The sequence below is a fragment of the Periplaneta americana genome, chromosome 11 (assembly GCF_040183065.1).
Source record: "Periplaneta americana isolate PAMFEO1 chromosome 11, P.americana_PAMFEO1_priV1, whole genome shotgun sequence".
NCBI classification, from domain to species: Eukaryota; Metazoa; Arthropoda; class Insecta; order Blattodea; family Blattidae; genus Periplaneta; species Periplaneta americana.
Window position 1 is genome coordinate 165496427 of NC_091127.1, and position 12534 is coordinate 165508960.

At 35.2% G+C, this 12534-nt stretch overlaps 1 protein-coding gene across 9 annotated transcripts in view; it reads left to right on the top strand.

Moving 5' to 3' along the window:
- Positions 1-12534, top strand: part of S6kII (Ribosomal protein S6 kinase II) — a 998109-nt gene that overhangs the window by 892808 nt on the left and 92767 nt on the right. For all 9 annotated transcript variants that reach the window (XM_069840437.1, XM_069840436.1, XM_069840442.1 and 6 more), the window contains one exon: positions 3375-3613. In XM_069840437.1, the coding sequence (XP_069696538.1) occupies positions 3375-3613 (239 nt within the window). The remainder of the gene's footprint in view (positions 1-3374; positions 3614-12534) is intronic.

The window sequence follows — 12534 nt, forward strand, 5'->3', positions numbered from 1 at the left end:
GGGAGTGGAAATGGGAATGGGAAATAATCTGAGGAAAGCGAGAACACTGCACCCACCCACGTGGTCTGTGTTGCCACATGTACATTTTACAAGTTCAGTATCACATGCTTTTGAAGAATGTCAGTTCTTGTAAAGTCATACTACCATTATTGTTCAAAGCTGCCGGTGGCCGATTAATTTTTTATGTTAAAAATTATGTAGTTTAGAGTACCTACTTTCAATTTCAAATATATTTGTACAAAACTGACAACTTGGCTGTTGCCCTGTCTAGTAAACACTGAATAGTAGTGAATTTCAGGGGCCAACTACGTAAAACTACTTCCTCTTTGTTTTACATAAACCCGACTTTAACTTTCAAATATCCACGAAAGTTTCAAACCATGAATAGTAGCCTATATAAAGTGCAATGAATAATATTTTTGACTTATAATTAAAAAAGAAGTTTACATGGTGTCTTTCATAGCGTTCCGTTAAAACTGTTTTTATTGTGTCTCCTCCTAGATGCGTTATAGTCTGGTTGAATGCAACATCGTTAGGTGGCAGCGGTAGCGAGCTTGCTGCACAACCAGTCGGTTTCTATTTCCCGCCCATGCGCTGATTCAGAGGACGATCTCCTCCCTCTCCGTTCATTTACTCGCTTTAAAACTCTGCTTCTTTCTCTGGCCGCTAGTGCGCTGTTGTCAATGTGTGTTAACTGCAGTAGAGGAGGAATGGAGTGCCTTTCCTCTACACAGACAATCTCGCATCTTTCTCACAGTTTTCTACAGCACATGAGCGCGCGTCGTTAAAAACTCGATGAACCGAGGTTTTCTTATAGCTGTGAACTTAAAAATTATCGAATCTTCCTTGAATTTCAAGGCACATATTTTATTTGGTATTTACTTTCAAAACAAGAAAATGTGAGGACGTTCCTCTCTTCCCTCCCCCTAGGAACCGCCACTGTCTTAACTCATACATTATGATGTACATATATCTTTTGGACACAGTAAAGGCGTGTAGTGAAAACCTGCAATTTTATATATGTATATGCATTGTAATCACACGTTTGTGTTTTTAACTAATTGACAATAAGGGTACATTTACATAAGAAAAGAAATATTGATGTCCCCAAACCATGTTGTTTTACTATGTTTTATGTTTATTAATGCATATTGTATTTTTGATTGTAGAGGCACATGTACTTATTTAGGGATGATATTGTAGCATAAAAAGTCGTATCTGATGATGTCAGCATGACCGACGAAAACGTTAATACAGTATTAAATTATGTAATATAAGGACTTGTACCTTACACATATAGAAAGTAAAGTCATTGACTGAAAATAAATCTTTGTATTGTATATCATAAACTTTTCTGAAAAATTATTCAAAATGAGTTGCAAAATATTCATTCACTTTGTTCAAAGTGATATTTACCGTTACCATAGATTAAAAAATATACTTCTGATTCACATGACGCACATGTGTGAACCACATGTCTAGTCGGTCTTCAGAGATGATGCGGACCAATTGCTTGATGCTCTGACTTTGCATTACAAGTGTGTCGTCTAGCTGTATGTAGTAACATTACACATAGACAAAGACAACCTACATAGTTTGGTTCATAGCGATGTGCCAGTCAATAGTTCCATGAGTATTCTTAAGCATCCAGTCAGTCCCATGTTCGTGTAGACAAATCATTTAGCTAGAGACTACTTCAGGAATATGAGGGGCAGTATAACTTCATAAATCTCTTTGTATATTTTAAGAAAAAGTTGTACTGATCTTAGAATAATGGTCAGCAACGACAAACTCACAGTGGAGGGTAAATTTGTAGGTTCCACCCACCCCTGTATATTTGACTGCAATGGCAATAAACAACATTGCTTTACTATGCTTGGTTGTCTGTTTGGATTTGCTTTATTTGATATTATGTATGCCATTTTATTTGTCAAGTAACATAATATGTTATAGACTATGAAAATCAGGAGGCCCGGGTTCGAATCCCAGTCGGGACAAGTTACCTGGTTGAGGTTTTTTCAGGGGTTTTCCCTCAACCCAATACGAGCAAATGCTGGGTAACTTTCGGTGCTGGACCCCGGACTCATTTCACCGGCATTATCACCTTCATTTCATTCAGACGCTAAATAACCTAGATGTTGATACAGCGTCGTAAAATAACCCAATAAAAAAAAATAGACTATGAAATGTACTGGGCTTTCATTTCAAAACTTCCCAGTTTAAACAATTATTTATTTAAATTATTTTAATTTAAACAAAAAATACGTCAATTTGGATATTCAGGGGAAAGTTCAAAACCAGTGTTCATTGCATTCTAGGTGTCACCCCTCACTCCCCCAACCCTCCTTTTGAAATTTCATATGGCTCCTCTATATTTTGATACTAAAATGTATCCTGTATATTAAGAATGTGAGACGAGCTATTATTGATCTAATATTAACTGTGTTTGAAGAGTATCGTTTCAAAATGAGTTTTCTCCATTTTAGTATTTGCTTCCTGAAGTATAAGAAAGTCTGGTCTTCTCCGAGCATCATTTCCTTTTTTTAACATCATATTAAGATGAGAGAAAATTAGTTTTGTTACATTATCTTTGCATATTTTAGTTTTGCTGTCAAAGATTGTAGAAAAAATGCTGAATGTTCAATTTTTTTAAAAATTGAGAAAACACGTTTTGAAACCATGCTCTTCGTTTATTGCATAGCTTCCTTCTCACTCAAAATCTAACAGAGTATCAATTGTTTTTTGCTAAAACTGAAGAAAGAAGATTTTGCGCTGCTTTTGTAAATAGATATATAAATTAGAATTCATTTTAATGGCGTGCTGAATATTTCTAACATCTCTTCCTCTTCACTAGTTTGCCATTATCTTAATGAAGATCACATGAGCTTAGTCTCAAAACACCGATCAAGTGAAAATCGCACTCGATTTGCTTTTGATACCGTTCGTTTTAGAAAATAATAAAATTGAACTCAAGAAAATTTGAGCCAAGTTATGAAGTAAATGCCTTCCAAATGAATGCAGTTATGGAAAGCATTGCACAATTTCTGTATGTTTATACTTAAAACTTTTCCCAGTATAATGCATTATTTGCCACCGGCGTGGCTCAGTCGGTTAAGGCACTTGCCTGCCGATCTGAAGTTGCGTCCGGGCGCGGGTTCGATCCCCGCTTGGGCTGATTACCTGGTTGGGTTTTTTCCGAGGTTTTCCCCAACCGTAATGTGAATGCAAGGTAATCTATGGCGAATCCTCGGCCTTATCTCGCCAAATATCATCTCGCTATCACCAATCTCATCGACGCTAAATAACCTAGTAGTTGATACAGCGTCGTTAAATAACCAAAAAAAATAATGCATTATTTGAATTGTGTTTCTCAGGTTGTCCATCGGGATTTGAAACCATCAAATATCCTATATGCCACGGAATCAGGGAATCCGGAGTCATTACGCATCTGTGACTTTGGGTTTGCCAAGCAGCTACGAGCAGAAAATGGCCTTCTCATGACACCGTGTTACACAGCCAATTTTGTGGCTCCAGAGGTTCTAAAACGGCAAGGCTATGATGCTGCCTGCGACATCTGGTCTCTGGGAATTCTTCTCTACACCATGTTGGCAGGGTAAGTGAAGTCTAGCATTTTAACACGTAGCGAGTAGCCAGAGCAGGTACCGGTGACTTTTGTAGTGATTTCAATTCACTTGTTACCCAAATCTTCAATTGTACTTTTCCCCTATGAATTATTCTTTTTAATTGAGTAAATCTATATAATAGTGTGTCTCAGTGAAACGTACAGCAGAGTTCGTATAGGTCAGTTTCTGTCAGGTGCGTTTCCAATTCACTGTGGGCTAAAGCAAGGAGATGCACTATCACCTTTACTTTTTAACTTTGCTCTAGAATATGCCATTAGGAAAGTCCAGGATAACAGAGAGGGTTTGGAATTGAACGGGTTACATCAGCTTCTTGTCTATGCGGATGACGTGAATATGTTAGGAGAAAATCCACAAATGATAAGAAAAAACACGGGAATTTTACTGGAAGCAAGTAAGGAGGTAGGTTTGGAAGTAAATCCCGAAAAGACAAAGTATATGATTATGTCTCGTGACGAGAATATTGTACGAAATTGAAATATAAAAATTAGAAATTTATCCTTTGAAGAGGTGGAAAAATTCAAATATCTTGGAGCAACAGTAACAAATATAAATGATACTCGGGAGGATATTAAACACAGAATAAATATGGGAAAATGCGTGTTATTATTCGGTTGAGAAGCTTTTATCATCCAGTCTGCTGTCGAAAAATGTGAAAGTTAGAATTTATAAAACAGTTATATTACCGGTTGTTCTGTATGGTTGTGAAACTTGGACTCTCACTTTGAGAGAGGAACAGAGATTAAGGGTGTTTGAGAATAAGGTGCTTAGGAAAATATTTGGGGCTAAGAGGGATGAAGTTACAGGAGAATGGAGAAAGTTACACAACACAGAACTGCACGCATTGTATTCTTCACCTGACATAATTAGGAACATTAAATCCAGACGTTTGAGATGGACAGGGCATGTAGCACGTATGGGCGAATCAAGAAATGCATATAGAGTGTTAGTTGGGAGGCCAGAGGGAAAAAGACCTTTAGGGAGGCCGAGACGTAGATGGGAAGATAATATTAAAATGGATTTGAGGGAGGTGGGATATGATGATAGAGAATGGATTAATCTTGCTCAGGATAGGGACCAATGACGGGCTTATGTGAGGGCGGCAATGAACCTCCGGGTTCTTTAAAAGCCAGTAAGTAAGTAAGTGGGTAGCCAGAGCAGGCACTGGTCAGTTTCGTAGTGATTTCGATTCACATATTGCCCAAATCTTCACTAATTATACTTTCCTCCTCTGAAATGTTCTTTGAATTGAGTAAACCTACATGAATGCGATTATTGTCCCTTTTTGGGACATTTAGAAAGATTTTAAAATGAGATTTGTTTATGTTGAAGTGACAATATGTCTTGTTTCTTTTATATTTTATACTGGTACTGTCATATAAGCAGTGCACCTCAAACTTTGTACCTACATTATTTTATTGAAAGAGGATTCAATCTTCAGATAGTAATACTGCACCTTAAGGAAACCTATTATATTCATCCAAATGTAAATTATTACAAGAATATATTATTACTTAATTATTTTACACCTCCAAGCCAGCAAAGATCAAGATGATAATTGGTACCTAATTCATTGAGGGGTCATTTTCACAGCATTAACAGAATCATCTCGCATATAACAGTTTTAACTATAATAATATTTAGTGAATTTCTTGTTTTTCACGAATCGCTCACGAACTGGTATTATAGCTTAAAATTACAGTAAGCCCCCATTTTAACGTTTCTGTTTTTAAGGAATAATCTGTTAAGTCCTAGCTGAATTACAATAAGAATAATATAATTAATTCCTGCTTTTAAGAAAACTGTTTAAGGAAAATCCCTCTTTTAAGGAATACTTTTCAAGTGGATTTTGTGACAGTGAAGCCCGAAATATCGAATCGACTTTCAATAATCGACAGTACCAGCATATTCGATAGTGCATCTCAATCCATAGTAATACCACAGTCTACTATATACAGTCGCGAAGCTTGAGGTGTTTTTTTGCAAATCTCGTGATAAAGCGCTCCAAGCTGTTAGCAACTAGAAACAATAGACTGTCCATGGTCGACTTTGGACTGTGTCGTATTTCTGTCGAGTGCTAGCTCGTTGCGTATTTCACATTGATGCTTGTGAAATGTTCGTTATTGGTTGTAATGAAAATGTTAATGGCTAAAATATAATAATTGGAATAATAATATGGGACAAGGAGGAGACGTTTGTAGTGCTATAAATTGTAGCAACAGTAAGAGAAAGAGGCCAGAGTTATCCTTTTTCCGATTTCCGAAAGATTCAGAAAGGTTCCTGGGTTTCCACAAGAATGCTGTGCAGAAACAAAACTCTTAATTTTGAAGTTCTCTGTGACTGTTAGAATACATTATATCCTTAAATTTCACAATGGAATGTTTCAATCTAACCGAAAGGACATTAGATACCGGTTAAAGTTCTGTTACTTAGGCTGCTAAATTTCCAGAGAAATAAAGGTTAGGTGTACTTTTTTTTCAGAAGATATATTTTTAATTGTAGCTCTTAATTTTGTTATTATTTTTATGTGTTATTTTACTAAAGACGTAGAAAAATTAAGTTTTTTTTTTGTAATGAAATTTATTGATCACGGTTTATTTTCAATTCTGGTGGGATTATTATTGCTTAGGCCTACTTTTTTCTTCAAAGGATATGTTTCTAATTATAGCTGTCAATTTTGTTGTTATTTTTATTTGTTGCTTTACTAGACACGCAGAAAAAGTCTGTTACAATAAAATTTATTGATCACGTTTTATTTCCAATTGTGGTGTGATTATTATTGCTTAACCTCATCCCACTTTGTTAACTACGTAAGCCTACACTACAAGTACCGGTACACGTAAGTTACTCCATTAATTCATATTTCCATTATTATTGTTGTAAAGAAATGCAAATTAATATTTATCGGTTTCATAGTTCATTATCGCTATAATCTTGAATGAGTGAAGCTATTATAGTAAGTTTCAGTTCGTTTTGCACAAACAAAAATTATATTAACTTATTTCTTGCAGGTATCTTCGAGTTTATGGTGGAATTTAATATACTTCATTAAAATAATAAATTAACTTTATGCATTTAATATTTCAATAATGGAAGGAAGGTGTTAATTTTTCCAAAAGAACACGACAACGAAAGTGTAACATATTTTGTCGGCTGCTAGGAGAGAGATCTGCGATGATGAGGCGATAGTAGCGATCCTAGTGGTGGGCAACTACCCATGTTTGCATTTTTACTACATATTGAGCTTCGCGACTGTATATAGTAGACTGTGGTAATGCTGCTCCACGCTGCAACATTATTCTTTATCGTTCTCTACAGTCTAATTTTGCGTTGCTTTCACCGAGTGGTTGTTTTGTTCTCGCGAGATGTGTGGCTGCTGTTTCCAGTTTTGTTGTTAGTTTATGCTGTTTATGAATCATTATAATGGTGACTAAATATAAAAAATTAACTATCTGACGGAAAGTGAAAATAATGACTGTCAAATAAAACTATCGCATATGACAAAAAAGCATGGTTTGCTAGCTACTTCATTATAGAGAATAATGAAGAAGAAAGAAGAAAATTTCAATGTCTATTTTCATTGTGGTTCAGGTTTAACCAAACAAAAAAACATTCACCATTTGAAGAGTTAGAAAAAATTACAATGAAATGTACTGTAAATAATAATTGAGGGTGTATACATCAAAATTCAGTTCTGAATAAACTAATTTCAATGTTTGTAAGCTGTCAGGTTCATCATAGTTGCGTCGAAAAAGTTTTTCATTACTGTTAAATAGTTTCGAGAATATTTAAAATAAAATTATTGAAACATAACAGCAAATAGTATGTTCTGCTATTAGTAGATAAATATAATATGAAACTTTGTATACGCCCTTTTTCCGGCGACAGTATGTTTTAGTACTGTATTTAATTATTCTGATGTTCTAGGTATCTAACCTTGCATGAAAATTAATTATATATGGGAACATCTCGTACTTTATAAATAATTTTGTCTTAAAAAGTAAAATAAAATAAATTCAACAAAATAAAATATACATTTACCATAATATACTAAATAAAAATATTGACTAATTACACAAGTAGGCCTACAAAATAACATTACATTTTTAGTTTATGGGTTTCTTGTCTTTATGTCTTTTTCTTCTTTATACATCATCACTATTGTTGCTAGTCATCTTCACCATTGTGTGATGATGTCCGGACTTTATTCAGCGTTGAGTTCAGCCAAATTTGGCCATCTTCATCTAAAAATGTAAGAGATCTCTTCAGTCCTCCGCCTTGGAGGGTTTCATTTGTGTTGGACTCAAAAAGTTTCAGCTGTGTTACTTCAATCCAAATCTTGAAGGAAACAAATGATGTAGATTATGAGGTTCAAGCTGAAAATACCCCTGATGTAGTGTATTGCAGTTGTTTATACTTTTGCATCATTATTGTATGAGGACGATTTAAGTGTGTATCCATTTTATCACTGATGTCGCTTGAAACCAGTTTATTCTGAACTGTTGTTATTCGTTTCTCTGAAATTTTCAGTAGACTCAATAGAACGTTTTAACAATATCAATTTTTTTACTTCTATTACAGAAAACACTATCTTTCCAAACATTGTCCCTATTCTTGAATGATTGAAGTTTCTTAGTTTTTAGATTCACTCTTTCAAGGCAAGAAGTAATAAAATTATATTGTTCTAATTTCGAACCCATGTCGCAAAAGAGTTTGAAAATAGAGAGTTGATCGTCCTTTGAAATTTCGTCTGTACACATTTTCATATATCATGTTCTTACTGGTGTAATGACTTCTTTTCCATTTCCTTGCCTGTACAACTTGTCTATGACTTGCCACTGTTTCCATTTATTTTTATTTGTTCGGTTTTTCATTTAGTTTTCTTCACAAGCTTCCTTTTTTCCCATATTTTCGGTCATGATTCACTGCTGCAACTGACAACCTGAAGTAAGCCTAAACATAGAATACTAGCCTACTACAGTACGGCTTGCAACAACATGTGACTGCCACTGTAGTAGGTGCGTTCACTCGTTCAACGTAAACAGTAACATTGTGTCCTGTGTCACGTATTGAAGCTAGACTTACGAAAATTTGCTACAGTGTACTATACGCATTCAACTATCTAATCCTTTGATGATCGGAAAACGGGTGTATAATGGTATACGCCGTTATTCGGATGAAGTCTTCAATTGTAGACCTAATTAAATAATTATAATGTTTGGTATGTAACACACAAGTTAGTACTAGTTATTTTAGCCTTTCCTTCCCACTTCATAAACCCCCTTTAAGGAAAATCCTTTTTAAGGAAAATAAAAGTAATCGCTCAGAGGTTTGTTTAAATGGGGTTCTACTGTGTTACAACAACATGAAACTAATTTAAAATTGAGTTAAAATATTAATTTACGTTTGTATAGTTTGCAGCCATGCAACATGACAGATGAAATAAATGTTCCAACTTCAGAATGTTTAAACTGTGTATGTGTGAGATCAGGCCATGTGGAGGACACACATAAAGCAATCATATACAGATTATTTATTTTGTGAGTAGTAATGCTAAAATCTTGAAGTCCTGTGCAAAATATTATTTTTCTCGGATCCTCTTTTGAGTTCAGTATGTTAAATGACTTCTACATTTGATTCATGTTTTGAATCCGTGTATTAGACACAGGAAAGTTTAGCTTTTTTATTTTTTCTTCTTCTTTTTTAGTATTGGGTTCTAGACCCTCTGATTATGATCTTCTCATTAATTTCTCTATCACCCAATATTTTGTTTCTGTTGTGGTTGGAAAACGGTAGAACATTTTGGACCTCGAAATTCGTCTGCCCTTTAGATGACATTCCAGAGTGTCTTTTTTTTTTTTTATATTTCTGTTTCGTGAGAGATATTCTTACCATACTGGGTGTTCAGTTCAAAATGTGTCATGGCTCGCTGTATGTCGTCATGTGGCTATCCGATGAGCCTAGAGAATTCAATCTTCCTACACTTCCGCAGAGGCGTATTATCTAAATGCGAGAGAAGTTGCCTAGCAAGTACGGCGTTCATTCTGAAGATTACTTACCGATACGTACGGTAACGCCAGTAGTGGCAAGAATGTGAACTGTTTGAAACACGTACTGAAGTGAGTTTTTTTTTTCTTACTGTCGGGATATGGGGAGAGGGTTAAGACGATTACCTACGTATTTGTTGACATTAATTTCGACGGTCAACATGGACACGGAGCATTTGATTTGTGTTGTGGAATGTTGCCGTACGCAATCGATGATAACAAATACCCTGCGTACGACTTGCCCGCGCAAAACACAGTTCGAAAGAGGTTATGGTAGCACACAGACTTTACAGACCGCCATCTGTTGCTACGACATTCAAGTTATACCGTACATGTTCTCAAGTTCAGATTGAACGTCTTGAATAATAGGCAACTTTTCTGACATAAAAGCTGAAACTCGCTTAAAATCGCCGACTCACAACAGTGACGTCATGACACACTTTGAAATGAACACCCAGTAGAATATAGTGAAGTGATGAATTTTTGTGTGTGTGTGTGTGTGCGCGCGTGCGTGCGTGTGTGTGTGTGTGTTTTTCGTGCGTGCGTGCGCGCGCGCCTGTTTATAATGTAACCAGTATTAATTACCTCTTTAATGTTATTAAATGGGCGATTACAATAGTGAAAATCTTACAGATGGCTGGCTTGTGTTAGTTGTTCGGTCAGTCGATTTTGCTCTATAATGGTAACTTTGCTATACTAGAATGATTGCTTCTAGAGGTGAATTTTTACATGGAGAAGAAGTTTGCGTGTTGCTTCCTCGATCAGGGCGAAAATTGTATCGGTATCGGAGTTCAGAATTATTTTCTTTAACTCATAAGATTACTTTGTGTAATATTTTAGAGCAGTTTATTACGTCAGCTTTCTATTTCTGCTTTGACTATATACAGTAGAGTTCTCTTAGTTTTACACGAGAAGATTCAGGCTCTTTTGGGTGCACATGATTTCAGATGTAACTCCTTAAGGTTGCTTTAGAGATTAATAGGGATAGAACGTGGGCTGGGGGAGCATGAAGGGAATAGCCTGATCCGCAAATATTCCTTCTCTAATCTGTAGCAGTCATTACCGTCAAGAATGAAGTGACTGTGTTTTGTGATCGAAGTTACGTAGGCGTACATCTATGACAACACAGAGTGAGGAAACGAATTAATTTTAATTACCTGTCTACATAAGTAAAGATTATAAGACTGTGTTGATTAGATCAGATCTTTATTAACTGATAGAATTACAAGCATTCTTGACATCGTCAGTACAAGAAAAATGACAAACATACAATATAATACCAGTACAAATAAACTTAATTCGAATTAAGTTTCTCATGCAAAACTACAATTTTCTAAACATACATTGAAAGATAAAAATGGTATGGATTACACAAGGCAATTTATATTACAATACAACAAATCATTCTTCATTATACACGCTCAATCTTCGAGTCTGAGTCTCAGGCATGTGTGGCACTGTTTCATCCAGTCTCTCCGTTTCATTTTCTCCGGCTTGCCTTCATCTCTGGCTTACCTGGAACATTTCGGGCCGTATTCATAAGCCAGTGTTAGCGATAGGATATGATTTGAATTCTGTACTAGTAACCAGTGGATAGCCGGGGCTAGCTTAGTACGCTCGTAGCGCGTGCTGCGAAATGTCTATGAATAGCACCAAAATGATCAAGGGCAGTATCAAGGAGAGATTGTTAATTACTAAAACTTTTAATATAGATATTCATTTGTGCAAAATTATATACGTAATATGAAGTTGTTTTGTCATTTAACGGAAGTTTGAAAATAAAAACTGAAATTTCATTTATTGCAGTCAAGTTTATAGCAGCATAATCATTACCATGAAACATAGTTATATTATATTTATTTTAATTGCAATATTAATCGAAACTTTATTGTATATAGTTGGTATTTAAATTACATACAGAAATAAACGTCAATTAATACTTGAATTCACAATGTATCCTATAGGATACAACAGGTTAATAGGCTATATCTGCGCATATCGTGACAGGGAATCAAAACTCCTGCTTAATTTGACGTTAAAAGCTGGTCATTAAGTGAATTTACAGCGGAATAAATAGAGAATTTTCAACATTTGCTATAGAGGTTAGTAATGTTCTAAAGATACTCCACATTTGAGGTATAACAAATTGTGGCTAGCATCATTCGTTTTGAAATAAAGAAAGAAATGTGTTCTATGTAAATCATTCTGTATTATAACTTCGCCATTGCGTTCAATTATTGTATGTTTAAAATGGAATTAATCATGATCTTCTTCGATAGGTGAACATTTTATATATTCATGAATCATTATTATTGTGTATATTAATGAATTAGCTGTTTATTCACTCAGAAATGTGTGTTGAGAAAATGCGATCAATTTTACATGAGCTCATTTCATAATTTGCGAAATAAATTACACATTGCCGTTTTTTTCTAATGAGTAATATATTTTCCAATCCATTCCAAGCAATACTTGGCTTGGCTTTCTGTGTGGAAATCTCACGAGCTCAAGCGAAGCGTCCGCTGATGACGTAGTCAATGGATCCGTGTTTCGACCCTCGGCACATCGTGTGAGCACAGTCTAATATATAGAGTCACGAAGCTCAATACTTACTAAATATGCAAACATAGATAGTTGCTCACCACCAGGATCGCTACTATCACCTCATCACAGACCCTTTCCCCAGCAGACGATAAAATGTATTGTACTTTCGATATCGTATTCTTTTGAAAAAATTAATACCTTTCTTCCACTATTGAAATGTGAAATACATAAGGTTTATATATTATTTTCATAAAGTATATATTACATTTTATAAACTCACCTTCCTGGATCTTTCCGAAGAA